This window comes from Anabrus simplex, chromosome 6 (genome assembly GCF_040414725.1).
Source record: "Anabrus simplex isolate iqAnaSimp1 chromosome 6, ASM4041472v1, whole genome shotgun sequence".
NCBI lineage: Eukaryota > Metazoa > Arthropoda > Insecta > Orthoptera > Tettigoniidae > Anabrus > Anabrus simplex.
The window spans coordinates 131,666,703-131,691,244 of NC_090270.1; the positions used below are offsets into that span (position 1 = coordinate 131,666,703).

General features: G+C 39.6%; 1 protein-coding gene across 1 annotated transcript in view; it reads left to right on the plus strand.

Moving 5' to 3' along the window:
- The window catches only part of Srp68 (signal recognition particle 68), a 142,059-nt gene that overhangs the window by 45,341 nt on the left and 72,176 nt on the right, over positions 1-24,542 (plus strand). The window contains exon 5 of the mRNA XM_067149929.2: positions 15,815-15,936. Coding sequence (XP_067006030.1) covers positions 15,815-15,936 — 122 coding nt within the window. The remainder of the gene's footprint in view (positions 1-15,814; positions 15,937-24,542) is intronic.

Consider the following 24,542-nt stretch of genomic DNA (forward strand, 5'->3'; position numbering starts at 1 on the left):
ACAATCATCTTCTTCCTCATTATCGTGAATTATTGTTTAGGTTTATATTTCTCTTAAAATACCCTGTTTCATACCTGTTACAGAAATATAGAACAGCTTTGCTTTCTATACAGTGCTCACTTTCACATCCCTGTCCTTAAAATAACAGCCATAGAAGCAGATTGAAAAAAAAAACACCTGTCTCGCCACTTTCGCACATAGTTACCTCTACAACGCTTCCTTGGTGATCTGTCTTTATATTCATTAGTGATATTTCTATGTTTGTGATCTCTTCCTCCTAAATGAAACACTGCAATTTGCTGTATGGTGTAGATTTAACATTTTGTTATTGTAGTAAAACCTCATTAATTTGGAGTGAGGGATAAGTTGACCAGATTTACAAAAGTTCAGATTAACTGAAATAACCTAAAAGAACAGTGGAATGTTCATTAAAACTGTGTTTATAAGAAACAAAACATGTTTATTATGGTGCATTTAGGGGTATAGGCCTTAATATACTATACAGTAATATGTAAAACAATACGTACAATGCAGTACATATGTAATATACGCTCTGTGGGGGGACTCAGATGTAGAATACACCAACGGTATCTCCTGCCTGTCGTGAGAGGTGACTAAAACAGGTGACCAAGCGATGAAGACATTAGAACTGTGAGAATTTGTGATTGGTACCATTACATGTAGAACATTATGGACTGCGTTACATAGTGTACCAGGAAAAGTTGACTGTTAATGGCATGAGGTCTTTCTAAGGGGTACTGAGTCCTTAGGAGATGGTACAGAGAGAGGATGGCAAGGCGAAATAAGAGATATTACGTCTTTCATTCCTTTATTTCATTCTTTGGAATGCCCTTCTATTGTGTCGCCAAATAATAAATATTTCATTGAAAATAAATCCTCATTCTCCTTTTTTTTTTTTAAACAACAGAACATCGAAATTAATTCAAATGAAATTTAACTGAATAATATTTCCCAATTTGATATGTCCATCATATTCTTCATGTCATAAATCAAGAATGTTGTAAATAAATGAGAAATCCTAAAGTCTCTCTCTCTATGGGTATTTGCGATTTCATATTTACACTTCCTACATAAATTGAGTAAAGCAAATTTCTTCTCGAGAACACGTTAAACTTGAAATCAAATCTAGTCTTTTAAAGTTCTGAGCACACGTTATGAAAAATATGGCAAATTTGGAGTTTGTTATACTTTCACCATGAATAGTGCACTTAATTGATACCTCAAAGTTCTAATAAATGGGAGTATACAGGAGCACTTTGTTGTTGAAAGTCTTTCTTGACTTGGAAAACGTTAATACTGTTCAAGTAGAATATTAATTAAGTAAACTCTTTAAAGTTCTTTGTTCGTAATGACTTAGTTCATAAAGGTCCTGCTTAAAGTCAGAATTTAATGGAAAAGCACTGACATCACCTGATATACGCCTTCTCGAACAGTGGAAAACCATTCTGCGAACAGCAATCTGGGATTCGGCTGTCAGCAGGCCCCAAGCTGCTCCATGGTACCACGCCCCTGGAACCATTCCCGCGTAGTACCAAATCTCCGTCGTTCTACGTCGAAAACATGCACTATTTGATTTTGCACAGTTATCACTGGTCTGTTTCACAATTTATCAGCATTCACTTCGATGAGAAATACGTCGGAGCGAGTCTTTTATCGTCTATCACGATCATGAGGAATATCGTTCACGGCACAGTTCATCTAACCACTTACTGCTCACTGTTCGTAAGGTTAAATTAACTTAAATTTGGAACGCAGTTTGTAATTGCTCAACTTCACAGCAAAATAAATAAGCGACTCTCTCTTGTAATACCTCAATTATTCAAGTATAAGTCCTATACTTCATGATAACACTGAGTACACAGTTAGTCCACATGCATTAATTTTAAATAGCACAGCCTGTTGTGATGACGCGTGAACAGTTCTTCTACACTAATGACAGTGTTCTAGGCTCCCAAGACAATCAAAGTGTTATAACCTACACTCATGAAATTCAAAGTTCAAATAGTCCAAGATCATTACCATGCGAAGTATTTATGTTAACCCCAAGTTGGTTACGGTTACTCACACGTCAACTAAGATATTTACTAAGTGTCAACTACCACTGTTGCTGAATACTATAAGTCTTTAAGACTTTGAAATTACACACGTTCATTTTTTAAGTCTGAATATCAGATGAATTACAAGTCCCACAATGTACAGGTTACTCACTGGTATCGCAAAGACTAAGTATCAACTAGCCATCGAAACTTTCTAAGTAGTGCAAGGTCCGGTCGCAGGAATATTTGGTTCGACGCGCGCAGCGTGATATACTAGCCAGCTGTGAACGAATGTAGACTTGACGCAAACTCGATGTGAAATTGGTGCGAACTCGACGTGAACTGAATTGCTTGGCCTGGCTCTCTGCTTATATTCAGTACGGCTCAAGGCTGCTTGCTACGTCACAGAGATGAAATTGGCTTATATCTTTAGAATGCCTTGACGGAATTTACTGAAATTAATATATGTTTGCATTTGGAACATGAGCTACATGATGATACATGTCTCATGTCCGAAACTTAAGCGGCTGAAAAGTTAGGCCTTTTCTTTCTAGTACCTTCGATGGAGAGGCATGTAACATGTGATATTGACGTCACCTGCAGACTCGTTGCTCGTGACGTGTCCAGCTCGCTACAAGGAGCTTCGCCTTGCGCTAGCGCAAGATGTCGGACGCATGAACAGATATTATTGCCGTCCCATTTTCATATGTTTCGGCAACAATAAAACAATGTACAGGGCTGGAACAGTTCCCAATACAATAGGCAGTACTATTATGCGGGTATGGGCATTGTTTGTGATAATGGTCATCATGTGTATTCTGCTGTTTGGTTACACGTGTTCAGAATGGGTCTGCGTTACATATGAGTAGTATCACTTTGTGAGAAACACCCTGGGTCTAAGTTGCCTGTGATTAGTGCCACCAAGTGAGAAACATCATGGGTTTGGCTGGCACCCGTGATTAGTACCACTATGCGAGTAAAACCATGGGTCTGCATTGCCTGAGCGTAGTGGTATTATGTAAGGAACGCCATGGGTTTGTGTTGCTTGTGGGCATTGCCATAATGTGCGCTACACCGTGGGTCTATATTGCCCATGATTAGTACCACTATGTGAGCAACATCATGAGTATACGTGGCCTGTGATGAGTTCACCTAAGTGAGGAACACCACGGGAATACCATTACCCGTGATTAGTCCCACTATGTGAGGAACATCCTGGGTCTGTGTTGCTTGTGAGGAGTAGCCTTATGTAATATAATAATGATAGTACCCTTATGTGCGAAACATCATGGGTTTATGTTACCTGTGTGTTTTACCATTGTGTGTGACATACCATGGGTCGACATTAACTGTGATTAGTAGCACAATGCAGGAAACACAATGAGTCTAAGTTACCTGTGAATAGTACAACTGCCATATTTACTCGCGTATTAGACCCCCTTTTTTCCCACTTTTACAGCCAAAAATAGTAAAGGGGGTCCAATATGCGATAACCTCAAAATTGTGTGCAGCGAACACATGACTTCTAAGTTATAAAGAGCTACAAATTGTACGTGTAAACATTTTATACTGTTATTTAACAAACTTAGAATGTATTTAAGTTATACTGGCTATTTTCGTCAGAAGACAGTATTTCTAAACGTAAAAAGACAATAAATGGTGAACCCGACTTTTAGGCCTACGGTACATATGAAAGTCTGTTGTAGTTACTCGTATCACGTCATTCGTTACATCTCATTAATTTCTCTGAGGTTGACGTCAGGAAGGGCATATGGCCGTAAAAACAGTCTACGAAGATTCGTCTCACTTCATACTAGATCCCGTAGAAGAAAGAGATAAGGGTATCATGTTATCATATGATTAAATATTGATACAAAAGAAGTTAATGGCCAATCATTTGTCTCTGTCAGTTCAGCAGTAGGCCTACCACACAGTAAACCTGATCACTGCTTTTATTTGAATTTTCGCCTTACGCCGCCAACTTCCCTGCCGTGCTACCGGCGTGTCGGCATTTTAAGTGACGTCATCTTCACTGCTGTGTCTCGTCAGTCTCGTCAGTCGCGTCAGCCATGCTTCATTCTCTTTGAGCCATGCACTGCAATCAAGAGCATACGAGGTCCCGTCTTTTTTAACCTTTTAAGAATAATTTTGTTCCTGACTATAGAGTCTAAACAGTGTAAATCTATTCCCAGATGGTCTCTGATATTCCCAGTTGGTGTGTATGTAGCAGAAGCCACTCCTTCCGAATAAAGCCGTGTTGTAGAAGGCATGCCAAACCATCAGCTGATAATTAGCGTATGTTACGAGTTGTACTTCTGAATGTAATACATAGTTACTGGAAACATTCTTTTGATAACTGCGGCTGTTGAAACATAGACCCTTATTTTAGAGTACATTTCATGCTTGTTCTCTACATTTATCACATCAGGATTTGCGTAAACAGCTGTCCATGAGATCAGACAGACCACATTGTGTAGGTTAGGTATATTATCGCCCTGATAGTGCCAAAAGTTCAACGGAAAAAATAAAAATAAATAACAGGAAAATATACCGCATTTATGGATATCTACAGGTGTGGCGGTAATGCGTTTTATTATCATAATGTTTAATTTCGTACGTTCGTTGTCTCTATTTTTTATTAACCCACTAGCTGTAGTACCCGGCGTTGCCCGGATAGTTTTTGAATGTTTACATTTAATATTTGTATTACCAGTTAGTTAAGTATGAAGTGAATGCTTATAGAATTCTTTTTGAGATGTTGATTTTACGACTTATCATGTAGTTTTAGAGTTATTTAGATGTATCTGACTTCAAGTTTTAGATTATTTAATTATCGAGTAAACACTAATCTCGGTTATTTTATACTATTTACTTTTAAGCGCTTCTCAGCTCCTGCCTCGATGGAGGCTGAACGTGGACTTAAACGCTATCCACAGCGTCACAGTTCGTATCAGCGACACATAAACAATGGATTTCGACATTAATATTTGTTATTTTCCTTATTTTTGCACGTCAGCCCCTCTCATTCCCCAACACCAGCGGGGGCTAGGTGTATCTGACCTCCACAGTAATGTTTTCTATAAAGTAAGTCATGTGTATACCAAGTTTGATTGAAAGATATGCTAAAACATACACACAAACATACTTAAACTCTGTCCCTTTGGACGTTTTCAATTTTTTGCCAGTTCTCATCCGCCTGCCGAGTAGGACTGAGCTTTATCTTAAACAGCATCCAGAGTGTTACAGTTCATCTCAGCGACCCCGAAAACTATGGATTAGACCCAAATTTCGGTCGTTTTCGGTTAATATTTACATTTCGCCCCTACTTTAGAGGCTAGGAGTCTCTTACCCCAGACAGTAGGTCCAGTACACACACATGCGTCCATTCTCTCGGTCATTTTCGAAATTTTGTTTTTCACTTTTTCTCACCGCTATGCGAAAGGAGGCAGAAATTTGACTTCTAAAAAATTGGAACGTTACTATTCATCCCAGCGACCCCGAAAAGAATGGATTCGACACTATTTTCGATTATTTCTACACCTCATCCCGTCGTAGGTGTGCTAGGGTTGTCATACCTCCACGCACTTTGTCTCCTGATAATAAGTCATAAGTGACCAAGTTTGTTTGAAATTGTTCCCGTAGTCCTGAAACGTATGGATTCAACACTAATATCGGTCATTTTCAGTCTTGATTACATTTCGTACCCTTATCCAAGGCTTCGAGGGGTGTCTTTCCCCTTAGTATTTTTTTCAGGTAGTAGGTAATATTTGTATTAAGTTCTGCTGACAGTTATACTGGAACGTACAAAAAACATCCTTAATCTCGGTCATTTGGATATTTTCTGTTCTTGACTCCTTCTCACCCGCCTGGCAATTGGGGATCAACTTGGACTTAAACGACAACCGGAGTGTCACTTCTCATTTAAGGGACCCCTAAAACCATGGATGTGACATTATTTTCGATTATTTTATATCTAACTCCCTTCCTAACCACCCACCACAAAAGGGGCCTTAATTTGGACTTTAAAAGTCCAGAGTGCCACTATTCATCTCAGCGACCCCGAAAACTATGGATTCGGCGCTATTTTCGATAATTTTATATAACCCCCCCCCTTCCCCGATGGGGGATGAACAACGTTTAAAAGATTCCGGAGTTATACTGTTCATTTCAATGGCCCTGAAAAGTATGGATTGAACAATACATTCGATGATTTTTATATATCAGCCCCCTCTCCCCCCACCCCCCGGTCCTAAGGGCGCCTGGGGTGTCTTACCCTCACGTGGTTTGTCTCATGATACTAAAATTCCGGACTGCCGCTATTCATCTCAGCGACCCTAAAAACTGTGGATTCGACATTAATTACGATTATTTTTATATATCACTCCCCCTGAACTTGAAATTAAACATTTCCAGGGATGTCACTGTTCATCTAAGCGACACCGAAAACTATGGATTCGACCCTATTTTCGTTTTTTATATATGACCCCCCTTGCCCCCCGCCCCTAATTGTTCCTGGGGTGTCTTATCCCCACGTGGTTTGTTTCCTGATACTAAAAATCTGGAGTGTCGCTATTCACTTTGGCGACCCCGAAAACTATGTATTCGACACAATTTTCGATTACATGTATATATCACTTCCCCCTCGCCCCCACGCCAAAGGGTCTGAACTTGGACTTAAAAAAATTGGAGTGTCACTATTCATCTCAGCAACCCCAAAAGTATGTATTCGACAGTACTTTGATGATCTTTATATCTCAAGCCCCCGCCCCCCACCCATAATGGTTCCTGGGGTGTCTTATTCCCACGTGGTTTGTCTCCCGATATTAAAATTCCGGAGTGTTACTATTCACCTCGGCGACCCCAAAAACTGTACATTTGACACTAAATACTATTATTTTTATATCTCACCCCCCTTGCTCCCCACCCCAAAGGGTGATGAACTTGGACTTAAAAAAATCCCGAGGTGTCACTATTCATCTAAGCGACCCCGAAAGTATGCATTCGACACTACTTTCGATGATTTTTATATCTCACCCCTTCGCCCCCCGCCCCTGTGGGTTCCTGGGGTGCCCTACCCCTACATGGTTTGTCTCCTGATAGTAAAAATCCGGAGTGTCAGTATTCATGTCAGCGACCCCGAAGAGTACTCGACATTCTTTCCGATTATTTTTATACATCGCTCCCCCCTTGTCCCCCACCCTAAAGGGGGCTGAACTTGGAATTTAAAAATTCCCGGGATGTCACTATTCACCTAAGCGACCACGGAAAGTATGGACTCGACACTATTTTTGATTATGTGTATATATCACTCGCCCCCACCCCGAAGGGGGCTGAACTTGGACTCTTAAAAAATTCGGAGTGTAACTATTCATCTCAGCGACCCCGAAAAGTATGGATTCGACGCTATTTTGGTTTATTTTTATATATGACCCCCCTTGCCCCCCGCCCCTAAGGGTTCCTGGCGTGTCTTACCCCCACGTGGTTTGTCTCCTGATACTGAAAATCCTGAGTGTCGCTATTCACTTTGGCGACCCCGAAAACTATGTATTCGACATTATTTTCGATTATTTGTATATATCACTCCCCCCTCGCCCCCACCCCAAAGGGGGCTGAACTTGGACTTTAAAGAAATTGGAGTGTCACTATTCATCTCAGCGACCCCGAAAAGTATGGATTCGACACTATTTTCGTTTATTTTTATATATGACCCCCCTCGCCCCCCGACGCTAAGGGTTCCTGGGGTGTTTTACCCCCACGTGATTTGTCTCCTGATACCAAAAATCTGGAGTGTCGCTATTCACTTTGGCGACCCCGAAAACTATGTATTTGGCGCTATTTTCGATTATTTGTATATATCACTCCCCCTCACCCCCACCCCGAAGGGGGCTGAACTTGGACTCTTAAAAAATTCGGAGTGTAACTATTCATCTCAGCGACCCCGAAAAGTATGGATTCGACGCTATTTTGGTTTATTTTTATATATGACCCCCCTTGCCCCCCGCCCCTAAGGGTTCCTGGCGTGTCTTACCCCCACGTGGTTTGTCTCCTGATACTGAAAATCCGGAGTGTCACTATTCACTTTGGCGACCCCGAAAACTATGTATTCGACATTATTTTCGATTATTTGTATATATCACTCCCCCCTGGCCCCCACCCCAAAGGGGGCTGAACTTGGACTTCAAAAAAATTGGAGTGTCACTATTCATCTCAGCGACCCCGAAAATTATGGATTCGACACCATTTTCATTTATTTTTATATATGACCCCCTCGCCCCCCCGCCCCCAGGGGTGTTTGGGATGTCTTACCCCCACGCGGTTTGTCTCCTGATACCAAGTCATAAGTGTATCAAATTTGGTTGAAATCGCTCCAATGGTTTGGGAGGAGATGTGGTACAAACCCACCCACATACATACAATGACTTTTATATATATATATATATATAGATACCCTAGTATGTTTTGTTTGGCTTCTCCAAAAATCGTTTAAAGTACTGGGGACATAAAATTTCTATTATTATTTGTTAGGTACGTTGGCGAATAAAACAGTCATTTGAATTGGATAGCTTTTATCATGTTTTAAACTTACTACTCTCCAAATATATACCTATATTGGCCCGAGTTATGAGATATTAAACGACCACTTTGGTAATGATCTCGTCTGCTGTATAAATTGTAACAGCGGTGAATATTTCTCAACTAAAGTAAACTTGTTTCCTCATCCTGAGGTGGTATAGCTCTTTTTAGACACACCCGCAGTGGAGGGGAGTTACATGTACCACTTTTACCGCATATCAACCTTCCTGCCATTCGTAAATCTCTGGCAGTACGGTACCGGGAATCGAAGTCAGACCTCCGAAAACAGCAACTAATTGTGCTAACCATTACGCTGGCGGACATTATTAACTACGAAACACAGACATATAGCATGACTGATGCATGCTTGCAATGCGCAGTTTGGACACGAAGCTAGGCCTATTCATCTATTTGTGCGACGTCATCAGAGCTGCAGTAGACCTTTGCTACAGAGGTGGACATTTCTTAACTACAAAACACAGATGTACCGCATGGATTCAACGCGTTTTCATTGCATAGGTCATACGGACGAAACTATTCACAAATTTGTGTGATGTCATCAGAGCTGCAATAAGACTTGTACCCGCTTCGAAGCGGAATCGTCATAGTTCGCTGACAAATTATGGTGGGGGGTTTTATAGGCGAGATTTATTTTTTCATTTTCTTCGTCTCGAAAAGCCATTTACACGAGTAAATACGGTATAATAGAAACTCCATGGTTCTGTTAACCAGTGATTAGTACCAGGGGCCGTTGACCTGGATTTTGGACTCCTTTAGATAATGAGTATCATCCTAGTACAGTAAAACCTCGTTAATTCGAAGTCGTTGGGACTCAAAAATCGGACTTCGAATTACGTGATTTCGAATTAACCGCCAATTTGCAATTTAGAAGTACCAACCCTTGCTGCGTTACAAAATATTCTATGGCCCGTTACTGCATGCAGTTAACCTTGATTCACAGTTTATACCCTTCAAATGCCATGAAAAAAGAACTATTCCCAAAATGTATCCAAGAAGGTGTATTTACAGTATTCAAGTAATGCACTCGGATATCTCACTAGCAGACATAACCTCACGCAACGAAAGAAAGAAAAAAAAAAGCATGATTCAAAGACGAGGAGAAATCTATGCTGGCTCCCATGTGCAAGTGCTTTATTAATTGGATTACTATACTTTATGCATTTTAGATGCCTTGTATTTACAAAGGAAGTACTCGATGCCCTTAAAATCGAACTTTTCTATGACTCTATCCTTGTACGATTTCCCGCCATGGTACTTCTCTCATACTTCAGAAATGTAAACACTTGCCGTGTCACAAAGTATTCTAAGACCCATTAATACATGCACTCACCTCGATTCACAGTTTAAACCTTTCAAATGTCATGGAAAAAACTATTTCCGAAATGTATCCAACAAGGTGCTTATACAATGTTCAAATAATGCACTTTGATAAATCACTGACAAACATAACCTCACGCAACGAAAGAAAAAATAAATCACACAATTCAAAGACGAGGATAAATTATGCCGGTCCCCCTGTGCAAATGCATTATTTTTTGGATTTCTGTACTGTTTGCATTTTTATATGCTTTGTACTGGCATGGAAAGTGCCCGACGCCCTTAAAACATTGTGGTTTATCGAACTTTTCTATGACGAGGGGATAAATTTTCTTGCTTCCATCCCATGTGCATTGCAACGTACTACTATGACCCATTTAAAACCATAAGACCGTTTGGACTTGCATTAAAATAAAGCAATGCAGTTTCACCGGCAATGACAATATTGTTCGGTGCCTACGAATTTATTATCTGAGCTACGCTTTTTCGTCAACTGTCGGCATCGCCAGTGTTCGCGGATTCTGTTTTTCTACACACTGCCTGTTGCGTGATATTACGGCGTTCCTTAAAAGGTTGAATACAAAAGAATTCAGATTTCATTCAATTTAGCAATCATGAAGCGCACTGTAGACCCACCGAAGTGAGTGTAAGTGCGGAAAGCTACCCTTCCATGTTCCGGAACGCGCGTTCTATTGTGACGTGGAGCGGATAAATTTCGAGTAGAAATTAATCTGTAACATACTATTGTTTTAAAATGTAAAGGCAGTTTCGAATTAAAAGTCTGAATTTCGGTAATGGGGCCGACATTGTACTTCGAATGACGAATTATCCGTATTTCGAATTAAACAATTTAAGTAACATGCAAAACTGTATCTCATGTTTCCGGGAATGAGAGCTTCTTTGAATTAGGCGGGATTTTGAATTAACCGATTTCGAATTATCGAGGTTCTACTGTAATTAAGACATTGTGAATTAGATCGATTGAGTGTTTTTGTTTCACAATTTTTTCATCATTCGTTCTAGATTCTAGTCAGTGGATACATTTTGAAGTTTTCATTTTCGTTTCATTCACCTCATACCATTAGGGGCCGATGACCTAGCTGTTAGGCCCCTTTAAACAACGATCATGATCATCGTCGTCATATGTGATACCCATATTATGAGATGTACTGCTGAACCTAGTTCTGCATTACTCAAAAAGCTTTTGCTGCAGTAGTTGGTTTGAAGTAGATATCTACACAAATATTTGTGAAAATTGCAGTACTCTGAAAGAATGATCCAAATGAATCCAAACTCGCTCGATTTGTAGAACAGTGTGCCAGCAATAAGCGATTAGAATTGCAGAGAGATGGGGTACAGGCCCAGTAGGGCCCTGCCTTGTGTGATTGACAAGATCAGTGTTACGCCAATTGTAGTCAGTGAAGAGCTGTCAAGCATGGTGGAAACATGAAAGTGCCATTATGCCTCATTGATGTCCAAGTCTATTACCTTTTACCAAATGTCGGGAAGCCATTGGGGGCCGATGGCGAGGCATTCTCTGTTGATGTGAGTTTGAATGGGGCACAATGATCAGTCTCCGGGAAGCTGGTTTGTCATACCGTGACATTTCAACTCGTACAGGACATCTGCTACAACAGTGATGCATGTGTGAAAGCAGTGGATATGGAGATGGGTGTACACAGCGACGAGCAGGCACTGGACACCTGGTGTCTGTGACAAAGGATGCAAGCAAAAGGTTTAATGGCTGAATACAAGGACGGAGACAATTTTGAAACATGGGCACAATTTCACTCAATACTAGGCTTACCTGCATTCCTCTACACCATGTTTCCAAGGTATTTCATTTGTTAAGAAAAGAGATTAGTGCTGATCGTCTGGTAATCTGCGATTACCTGGAGATGAACTCTATTGCTGTAAGGCAACATGGTAGAGGCCGAAGGTCACCAATTTTCCCTCCAGCAACCTGGAATTGCTATGACAGGGTTATCATAAATCTGCCGCATACAACCAACACTTGTAAGACTCTTCTGTTCCTGCACCTAAATTATGCCTTCAGATGTAGGTGATGGAAAGGAACAAACATGTGACAAATCAAGTAATATATAAAGTAAATTCGTGTCCTCATCCTGAGGTGGTGCAGCTCTTTTCAGGCACATCCCCAATGGAGGTGAGCTGCGTGTACCATTTCAACCACATGCCAGCCCTCCTGCCATTCTTAAATTTCTGGCAGTACCGGGAATCGAACCTGGACCCCAGAGAACGGCAGCTAATAACACTAACCATTATGCTACGGAGGCGGACAAGTAATATTTATAGAATGATAGGAACACAATAACCGAGCAAATTGGCTGTGCGGCTGGGTCATATAACTGTGAGCTTGTATTCGGGAGGTAGTGGGTTCAGCCCTGAAGATGGTTTTCGATGGTTTCCCATTTTCACACCAGACAAATGCTTGGGCTGTACCTTAATTAAGACCACAGCCACTTCCACGCCACTCCTAGCCCTTGCCTATCCCATCGTCACCATAAGACCTATCTGTGTCGGTGCGACATTAAGCAAATTGTAAAAAAAAAAATTAAAAAACACAGAATAAATACAATGACAGCTCAACGTCACAATAGGGAGCAATAGGAAAGGAGAAAAGAACAAACATGGAAACACAAAAGAACAGGGATAATCTCCACATTTTCTTACACCTCTAGTGTTCAAATAGATGAGCTCTTTCCTCCTCAGTTCTGAATCTTCTACCTCCATTCCTTCTCAGCCCCCGACAAACTCATTTCTGTTCCCCAGTTTCATCAGGAGGGTGAGCTTCACACTCATTCAGAGACAGATCTTCATTCTTGAGGTGGGAAGTGTGGAATAAGAAGAAAGCTGGAAAAAAAGAAAAAGAGAAAAGTAAAGAATAAAAGTGATAAAAGACTAAGAACACTGAATAAACTCACAAGGTGGAAAGGAACCCAGTGGGTCAGTAAAAGTAACGGAAAGGAAGAAACAAGTGACAAATGAAGTCATATTTAAAATTTTAAAAAGTATCTCAGTAAGGTTGATGAAGACGATATTAACATTACATTTAAGTAATGCTTTTTCTAAGCGAAACAATTACACTGTCCTGCAATGGTTTCATTGCTGCCATCCTGTATTGCTTTTTAAGATGACTTCTGCATCCTGAAATAGGATTCGATGTTAATTTTTCCCCATCACATCACATTTTCTCAATCCTGTATTACGTTTATTTCATCACATGCACTAATGCACTTCTTACGTTGTTAGGAAGAGTGTTGCTTTAATTTAGATTTCCATATTCTTTTATTATTTTATTAATTTGACGTCCTCCAGCCATCTCGTAGTCCTGTATTATCATGCTCAGAGTGTAGAGCCGGCAACTATGTACAACATAGCCGGCAACGCACGGTTTTGGCTGAGTGGCGTCATTCTCTCGTTGTGCTTCATCCATGACAGTCTGAGTTGTGTTTCGCTTGCTAGTGAAAAGAGATTTTTATCTTCATAAGCGTTCTATAAGTGAGTGACATACTGTGTTAATATTTCTATTGAACTTACATGTATTAACATGCCACAACGTGTCTGCAAGAACAATCCAGATACATTCTGCTATGTATGTGGAAGTTTCGTGCCGATGAGACAGCGGCGCAATATAACCAAGTTCGTGAGAAAGGCCTACTATGCCTACTTTGGCTCGAAACTTGGAGACCAAGGCAAGCCGTGGGCACCACATAAGGCTTGTAGAACCTGTACAGAGCAGTTACGGCAGTTGGTGAACAGTAAGCAAATTGCGTTGCAATTTGGTATTCCAGTGGTGTGGACAGAAACCCCAGACCACAGTACTCACTGCTATTTCTGTTCTGTGAATGTGAAGGGATTTAACAGCAGCAACAAAGGTAACATTGTGTATCCAAGCAATATTCGATCTGCAATTTTACCCGTTCCTCATGGCCCTGATACACCAGTACTACAGCATCCAGAACATTTACAGGATTGTCCCTCTTCTGAATCTGATGCAGAAATGGCGGGCACCAACTCTGACTGTGATATCTCCTCTGAATGTGTTGAAAAAAGAACCGAGACTGGTCGAGCAAAGTGCATTAAATGACTTCTTTCGAGATCTTGGCCTTACAAAGGAATTCCGGAATGTGGTCTAAAACTTTCTTGGAAACACAAACGATTCAGACTACAAACAAATAGCGGATAGATTGCTTGTTTCTTTTCAAGATTTAGGCTGCAAAATGAGCTTGAAAGGGCACATGTTACATTCACATCTGGACTATTTCCCTTAAAACCTAGGAATGCTGAGCGAAGAGCAAGGAGAAGGATTCCATCGGGATCTACAGGAAATGGAATGCAGTTATCAAGGAAAATTGCTGGCAGATTACTGCTGGTTACTAAAGAGAGAAGGTCCAACTACTACTCACACACAAAAAGCAAGGCGAAGACGTTTCTTATACTAAGGTAGGTCATTATAAAATTGACCGTAGACTTACCTTTCTCAGTACATTATGAGGCTTAATGCGTGGTAAATTTTGTTGCATTTGGCTGTGTTTTTCTATAGATCTGTTAACACAGTACACTACATATCTCTATATTATGTTCATTAGTATACCATTGTAAGATAGGAGTGTTCAGATGGATGAAAATAATAAGAAAGAAGCGTTCTTTACCATATAATAGTAATCTTCATGTGTGTGTGCTGCATATTTATCAAATTTTCATTTTAAATTTGCACTAAACCCTGATGTGATACGGGAAATCGGACTTCAGTTCCGGAATCAGCATACCCGAAATATAAAAGATCATTATGTAAATTTCATGCAGTGATTGGAAAGTTTGAATTCGCAGGTCAGTGTTATTCAAGGATGAAATTTGCTATTGAGCAAAGTTATAACTGCGATGTCATGAAATAACATTTGCTAAATAAGGGCATTGTTGTGAACAGAGGAAATAATGAAATAGCTGTAGTTCTCAAAAAATTTGGGTGTAAGTGATTGAAAAGTAAATTTTAACAGAGTATTTTAAAATACCGGGCGAGTTGGCCATACTGTTAGGGGCGCGCAGCTGTGAGCTTGCATCCGGGAGATGGTGGGTTCAAATCCCACTGTCGGCAGCCCTGAAGATGGTTTTCCATGGTTACCCATTTTCACACCAGGCAAATGCTGGGCCTGTACCTTTATTAAGGCCATGGCCGCTTTCTTCCCACTCCTAGCCCTTTCCTATCCCATCGTTGCCACAAGACCTGTCTGTGTCTGTGCGACGTAAAGCCACTAGCAAAAAAAAATATATATATATATATATATATATATATATTTTATGCTTAGTATAAATGTAAGCCAATTGTTAATATTATTGTAGTTATCACCTTGCACCCCATCATGTCTGGTCGAATCCTGTATTGTTTATCATAGTACTTACATTCAAGAGACATGTGAGTAGATTTATTTACATGCCAAAGAAATCCTTTCAATTCAAAATTCTAATACTTCAGCTTCTCTTAATACAAGACTGTTATAGCAAATTAGTTGCATGGGGTCAACTCTCAAGTTTGTAGTATACTTGGGGACAAAACATGATGGCCTCAGTTCCTGGAAGCGAGCTGGAAGTCAGCAGTTAATCACACCTTGCACCCTGCTGAGTTAATGAGTGTGAGGCGAGGTCCTCATGTTTTGTCCCACATGTAATAGATAAGTTTGTTGTAAAGTAAGGCAAAGGACCAAACATATACTGTATGGACTTTTTTAATAATTAGAAATCCAACATGTAAAACTTTTAAATGTTTGTTTGCGCTGTATTATGTTTAAACTGAAGTCAGCTTCTTTTATTGATTTCATTTTTAGAGCAGTAAATTTGATGCACGCACCAAACTAGAGGCACAAGCATATGTCGCATGGATACATGGCTCTCTGCACTTCGAATTGCAGCTTTGGAAACCTGCAATGGAAAACCTTAAGAAAGCTCAGTAAGTTATCTGCATTTCTGAATAGTTTAATGGTAGTAGAAAAGGAGAGATCACTAGTGCTTGGTTGTTTAGAACCTAAAAGTTGCCCAAATATACTCTTCAAAAAAGCTAAATATGACCCAAAAATGGAAAATATGACCAAATCCTCATATTTCCAATGAATGTTTTTTTATGCTAGTTCTTTGATATTAAATATGCAATTCATTATGCAGTCTTATTGTACTACTTCAAATAATTTCATTACAGGTTTTTTTAACTTAATTCTGCTACTCTCTGTCATACTTCCATTATAAATCATTAGTGTGGACAGTACCAAATATATTTTTAATTAATGTTGCAGTCTTAAAACAGTGGTGACAGAGACCACATCGCTACTCCTGCAAATCAGTGAGAATCATATTGGTTATTGGAATTAACAGTTGCCATGGAAAATATTTTATTGAAATATAGGAGAAAAAAGCACATTTTGTCGCTGTTAATGTAACTCTGAAACGTTGAAAAGCTACCTGAAGTAGTCAGGAGCCACATGTTTAGACACAGATAAGAAGATAAGCCTTTATGGTATTTCCTTGTCAACAGTGGTGATTTTCCAGTGGATGTAAATACCCACACTGCTAGTCTTAACTCTAAAGGAAGTTATTCTAAAACTGGTAATGTAAACTCAGACGAGATACAATAAACATCGGCTATTCAGCTTTGAAGCCCGAGATTCAAGTTACGTCACAATTCCACAAATACATTTAAACAAACAATATTGGACATCACATTCAATGTACAGTACATTTTTACATGCAAAATTGACCTCAAAATAATTAAAATGATCAAAATATGACTAAAACAATATATACATTTATATGCTGTATAAAAGAGGCTAAATATGCTCAGAAACATCCAGCTTGTGTTTAATTCTAACAAATAGCCAAAATAAAAGATGGGGGAGGGGATTATGACCTTTCCCTAACACCTGAACCCCAATGCAGTGTATCTGTAGTGAGACATGAGTTACCTGCCCAAGTAAATATTACCTCCCTTTTCCCACTGTTCTTAAAATTGCTTCTTATTTGTGTTGTATGATTTTCACTATGTATAAGGGCTGTCCGCCTTTGCTGGCAGGACCTAGTGTTTACAGTGCACTGTGTCTTCTGGTATAGGCTAGAGCAATTTTGTTACTTTCATCGACCTGTCTGTCTTATCCTTGGCTTTGATAATATGAAAGTGACTGATGTATGAGCGATGGTAGTAATGCCAATCCTTATGCAGCCAGTCCCTGCTATGAATGGTGTGAAAATGTTGCTCATAGGCTTGGTTGGTGTATGCATTTCGGTGGGCTTGGCAGACTGATATGTAATAGCAACTCTGGCTCGGTGAGGAAAGCAACGGGAAACTACTTCACTCATTTCCCTGGTACGTCTCTTCAGTGATGCCTAGGCCATCTATGACAGCTGATGGCAGAGCTGTTGAGGATCCCACCAGCGGCATCGCTGACAGACTGAATATACATACATAAGGGCTGTAAATAAAGTAGTGGCAATATTGATAGAACCCAATATTTAATGAACTCACAAGTATAGTTGAATTACATTCCTTCAGTGTAGTCACCCAATAAGTCTATTACCTTTTGTTAAATGTCGGGAGCCATTGGGGACCGTTGGCAAGGCATTCTCTGTTGATGACAGTGATGAAGCGCCCTACTGCATGGAGTAAAGATGCCACGTCAGGAAATCGCTGGCCTCAGAGTGGTTCATTCAACTGCGGAAACAGGTCGAAGTCGCAAGGACTCATAACTGGTGAGTATGGAGCGTGTTCCAAGACCTTCCAATGCCACCATTGCAATAAGAGCTTGACATTGTTTGTGAGATGACAACATGTGTTGTCACGCAACACGATAGGTCAATTGTCTTGCAATAAACATGAACGTTTGTGTTGCATAGCCGAACGCAGATGTCACTTCCAGAAATTATCAGTAGTTATCACTGGTGACGGGTTGTCCCTCAGGCATAGCATGTGAAAGAATAACACCCTTGTAGTCGTATGCCGCAATCAGCATAAGCTTCACCCATCTGGGTTGTTATCAAAATTTCTGTGCACATGCCAAACATGGCTGACACCATTCATTCGATTAATGCTTTAATTCAGGCTCGTAGGCTCGTGCCCACGCCTTATCAATGGCGACAGTATGCTGCAGAAGTGCGTCTCCTTAATTGTGCTTTCTGTCCAGATGGATGCCAGCCAGTGCATACCAGTGCAATTATTCTACTTCGTTGAGCTGATGTGGAATCCAATAGGACGCAGTTTTCCTCATGTTAAGACATTTCATCAGTATGTGTCGTACCGCTTGATGACTGAGACGAACCTGGTTAATTACCGGACAGTCCATCAATGGTCTATGGAAACGAGACCAATCACAATGTCAGTCTGATCTTGACGAATGGACAGCCGTGGCCAACCTGTGCGGTCCAAATCCACAGCCTCATTCCGACTCGCACAAAATGCCGTGGCCCATCATGCAACCGTCCTACATGGTAATGCATTCTCACCACAGGCTTCACGTAATCCTCGATAACATTCTAATGCATTTTTGCGACGGGCAACCTCTATTTTCATCCGCGAAAGCTTATCACCTTTTGAAAACATGCTTTAGATTGATGAAATAGACACTTTTCACTTCAATGCCACATGGCAACAACACTCCCACCTGGATGCATATCAAATGCACACTACACATCGACAGCGGAGCCATCTGACTGCTGTCATATCCTATGTGTGCATGCCTGATCTCTTTTGAGTGTCTGGACTGTCTATTAGGTCATCAGCCCAGAGGCTGGTTGGATCCTCAAATAGCACCACCAAAAGTTATGCGGTTATAAGGAAACCGCAAAAACCAATGGCAGCACCAAAATGAGGCGTACTAGGCAAGACAAGGAGTGAGGTGGTTTGCCATTGCTTTCCTCACTGTATCAGAAAGTGCTATTGCAGCACGACTGACCCTACGAGCAACACCTTTCATAACACTCAGATGCACTAGTCGTGCTCTGAATGTCATTACTCAGCACCACCCATACCCCAGCAGCTTCCATATTGTCACAGCCATGGATGAGACTGGGACTTCGGTGGAAGCTACACTTCACTCTGGCCTGTGCTAAGAGATGGATACAATAGTACTGTATCCTTCAAGAAATGGCAGCAGGCAAGTGTCTGGACTATTGATTCACAATTAAGTATTTATTTATTTTCCACCTATCAACTATCTTCACCAATTCCACTGGTAAAAATGGGATGAGGAATCGCATGCCGACCTCCAAATGCGGCATTTTTTGTTCACCCTGTATATTCATTCACTAGTTCAATACAGACGCATAACAAGACCATACTAACAGCGGGAACATGCATAAGATCCCATAAGTCAAAATAGGAAGAAACTCCCACAGCACGGGTCCCAGATATGAATCAATATACACAAGCAAGAACCATAATCAAAATGAGAACTCACCACATTAAAGAAAACTCACAATAGTAACACATGACAGTAACAAGGGCAAACTAGAACATTGGAAATAAATATGAAAAGGAGGATCGCCATGGGTCAAGATTGTAAACAAATTTTACATATTCAATCCAACAGCAAGGCAGGTACATAGTCACTGGAAGAGAGAATGTAATTACAACACTAATTTATAGCACTCAATCTGGACCAAGATAAAAAGCATCTGCTGGCCAACAAACATATAGATATTCAAATTCAGAAGGCTTTTGCAGAAACCTTTGTATGAAGCGTGCTTCTGTATATGTGGAGAAGAATGCAGAGGATAAGTTGGACTGAAATGAAGAGCAATACCGAGGTCCTTACAGAGATAAGAGAACGGAATCTGATAACTGAAATTGAAAAACGGAAAATAAAATTTATTGGTCACATTCTGCGGCATGAGGAGTTCCTTTGTAATATCTTGAAGGAAGAATTGCTGGAAAAAGAGGAAGAGGACGACCCAGAGTGTCTTACTTCAAGAACCTGCTTCTGAGGATGAAGTGCAAGACCTATGCTGAGTTGAAAAGACTGGCTCAAGGTAAACAACTGTGGCTGCAGCGACAAGGCTTAGCCTTTAGAATATGATGATGATGATGATGATGAATCTGGACCACAAGCGAAGCTAGAATAAAGACAACTTTTAGATCTTAAGTAAGGTTACAACTGTAGTTTCAACACCAAACACAATTTTTTTCTAATAAATTCCCCAAAGGACAGGCGTAGCAATTCCTGCAAAACCTTGAGTATAATAAGAGGGTGCAGATCATAAGACCAAAGACACTCAATTCATTACGGTAAAATGAGGAATTTTTTTAAAAAAACGTTTGATATGAAACCAGATTAAGTAAGTAAATAATTTGAATATATTCAGTAATAGAAATAAAATAATGGTCATCGACTCACCCAGAGATGGTTGGCACCGATTAAGTAGAACCAAAGACTAACTAGATTCCATGAACACCATATAGGATCAGGAAACAATAACAAGCTTCAGGTGCTCACATGGTGAACTAAACCATAAAATACTTTAAGGCCAAGGGTATAGCGATAGGGAAGTCTCGACCACACATGAAACAAACATAAAAACAAATTACTTGGATACATTTCAGTTTTACAATGTTTAGGTTTACATGGCTTATCTCATTTGGTAATTAGTAACATTGACCCAGTCAACTTAAGTTCATTAGTATAAACAACTGCAACAACTTACGTAGCAACCACTGCGATGCTACCACAAACTACTGCAATGGTCCGTGGACACAGGAATTGAACACTGTGAAACAACAAACAACAACATCAAAGCACAAAGTACTTACATTGGATGCAGTAGCATACAAACATAAAACATGCAAGGGGCCCAGAAATATGAGAGATTAAGAGGACAGGATCTTAAATTTATACTTGATCAGTTGCTAGGTCAATGTGACTTAAGTATACCAAATGAAGCACCAAATTAAAATTGGAGTGAAATATTTAATTTAAAAATAATTAAAAATTCATGAATAATTACACTACTGAAATTGAAGGGAAAATTTGAGAATTTGATACCTTTAAGAAAATTAATACTTAATATTAAATAAAATCTTTTCTTGAAAAATCAAAATACTGGCCTGTAAGTTTACCTAGGTCCAATTAATCCAAATTAATAGAAATTTTTTTCAAGCAACTTTCACGTACATCTTTAAAGAAAAATCATAGTACTATGGTCATATACACCCACTCAAAATTGCGACCAAAATAGCAAAAAAAAGATATTACACTGAAAAGTAATAAATCAATTGAAATGATAATCTAATAATTAGTAGAAAAAGTCCCTTAAACGATCACAAAATAATAAAGGGAAAATATTATAAATTTCCACAAATTGTACAGAACAACTACACACGAACAAGAAAAATGCAGCTTGCCAAGCCAGGCTATCAGTAATAACGGCCAAAGCTGGCTAAATTAATGCGTACAGTTAAGATAAGTGATGGAACAAATAATGAGAAGAATAAAAACAAAACGCGGGTATGAATAAGTCAGGTGAGCGTTAACCCAAGGAAGATTTAAGAAATAGGAGAAACAAATTTCAATTTCCTACAAACCACAGTGTTACAGAAGATTAATAATAATATATAAATGATAGGATCTAGTATCATTGAATTTAACATTTCTTTTAACGGATGATCTAACGGAGGTCCAAAATTGTTATTAAATTTATGCAAGGTGGCCTTGGAACCGCGACAATGCGCATATGAGATAGAATTAAAACCCGACCCGGAAGATACAGACAAAAAGATCGACGCCGTTACAACAAATCACCCAACACAGGGAATCATATGAAAATTACGGCACAATTAAAGGTCGCATTACAAGATCAAGGAAATACAGATAGAAAGAAATACACACACACACCCCCCCCCCCAAAAAAAAAAAAAAAAAAGATAGGAGGAGAAATTAAACACAAATATTATCTCAATGAAATTAAGCTAATAAGAATGATTTTAACACTCATAGGCCCATATACCGCATTTCCAAATTACTTCATAATTTAATTACAGTTACATTTCAAAATCTTACGATAACAATTTAAAGTCTTGTCCTTACCATTTTTTTTTTTTCAAGTACCGAAAAGAACGTTCTGATTAACGAGGTAAATCATTGCCGAAAAGTTTTTTATAATAGATAGTCTAAATTTTAATGATGTCACATGAGGACCAATGGCTTGTTACTTCAATGTATCGTAATATCTTCAACTAATCCACAGCCGTAGAAATGTTCCCAGATTTGTTAGGAATGTATAATTACTTACATTTTCAATTCTGCATATCCAAAAGCATGTAATCCAATTACTCACATACTTGAAGACACGTTTGAAGGTATTCACACAGCCAGCAATTCAGCACACATATGTATTACTAAATCTCAAAAGAAAAAAAAAATTGAAACAGAAATAACTTGCAACAAAAAAGGCATGGCCATAGTTTTTAGTGACTTTAACCTGGAGAATCGGACTCCATTCCTCCAAAACTCAAATATGTCTTCCAACACACACGCCATTGGACAGGGCATCAACATCTTTATCATCTTGTAGCTTGGTCGGAGAGCAAGTCAGCAGCTAGTAGGAGCTCACTGTCCAGAAACGAGTCGTGTACATGCGTTCCAGTATTGATTTTCAATAGAGCGAGTACAATTCATCTCCATATGGACGTAATAATAGCAGATCACAGATCTAAATATTTTGAATTGTAGATCACACCAATTAACAGGCGCTCCAAACAATAGATGATTAAGGGGAATACAATCCCAGTACACAAGTCAATTAAGTTCAAATAAATATAGTTTCCTTTATTTATGTCACAGATTCCTCTGATAAGGTTGACGTTAGGAAAGTCATACAGTCATAAAAACTCGTTGCAAAGATTCGCCTCGCTTCATACTTGACCCGGTACAGGAAAGGGATAAGGGTATCATATTATGTAATATTGATACAAAATAACTTAATGGCCAGTCATTTGTCTCTGTCAGTTGAGCAGTAGGACTAACACACAGTAAACCTGATCACTGCTTTCATTTGAATTATCGACTTGTGCTGCCAACTTCCCTGCTACCGGCGTGGGGTCATTCCAAATGACATCTTCTCTGCAATCGAGAGCATTCGAAGTCCCATCTTCTTGAACCTTTTAAAAAATACTTTTGTTCCCGACTATAGAATCCAAATGGTGAGAATCTGTTCCCAAATTGTTTCTGGAGATATGGAGATGGTCTCTGATATTCTCAGTTGATGTATGTGTAGCAGAAACCACTCCTTCCGAATAAAGCAGTGTTGTAGAGAGCATGCCAAACCACCAGCTGATAACTAGCGTATGTTAGGAGTTGTACTTCTGAATGTAATACATAGTGAATGGAAGCATTCTTTTAATGACTGCGGTTGTTGAAAGCCAGACTCGTATTTTAAAGTATATTTCATGCTTGTTCTCCACATTTATCACATCAGGATTTACCAAAACAGCTGAAAATGAGATGAGAGGCCGCATTGTTTAGGTTAGGAATGCTATCAAGTTTCCGAATAGTGCGAACAGTTCCAAAACGGAAATAATAAAAATAAATAACAGGAAAGTTTGCTGCACTTATGGATATCTACGGGTGTAGCATTAATGCGTTTTATTGTCATAATGTTTAATTTAGTACGTTTGTTGTCTCCATTTTTTTTGGTAACACATATCCTAGTATGTTTTGTTCGGCGTCTCCGAAAATCGTTCAAAGTGGGGACATAAAATCACCATCATTATTATTATTAGGTATGTTGGCGAGTAAAACAAGCGTTATAATTGGAGAGTTTTTATCACGTTTTAAACTTACTTCTCTCAAAAAAACACCTATATTGGCCCAAGTTACGAGATATTAAACGATCACTTTGTTAATGATCTGGCCTCTTTATTAATAGCAACAACTGTGAATATTTCTCAACTAAAGTAAACTCGTTTCCCCATCCCAATGTCGTGCAGCTCTTTTCTTTTTAGACACGCACCCCAGTGGAGAGGCGTAACATGTACCATTTTTACTGCCTATCGTACTTCCTGCCATTCGTGCATCTCTGGCAGTATGGTACCGGGAATCGAACTCAGACTCCCGAGTACGGCAGCTAATTGTGCTAACCATTACGCTGGCTGACATTCTTAACTGCAAAACACAGACATGACTGATACTGGCTTGCAGTGCGCAGATCGGACATGAAATTATTCACCTAATTGTCCGACATCATCAGAGCTGCAGTAGGCCTACGCTACGGAGGCCGACATTTCTTAACCACGAAACACAGATGTACCACATGACTTTGACACGTGTTTTCATTGCGTGAGTCGTACAGACACAACTATTCATAAATTTATGCAACGTCATGAGAGCTGCTATACGACTTTTACCCGCTTCGAAGCAGAATCATTGTTGTTCTCTGACAAATTACGTTGGGGGGGTCTTGTATGCAAGATTTTTTTTCATTTTCTTTAGACTCGAAAAGCTGGGGGGAGGGGGTAATTTAAATAGATTCTGAAACTTCTTTTTGAAAGTGCTGTGTTATTTTGACGTTTATAAAACCAAG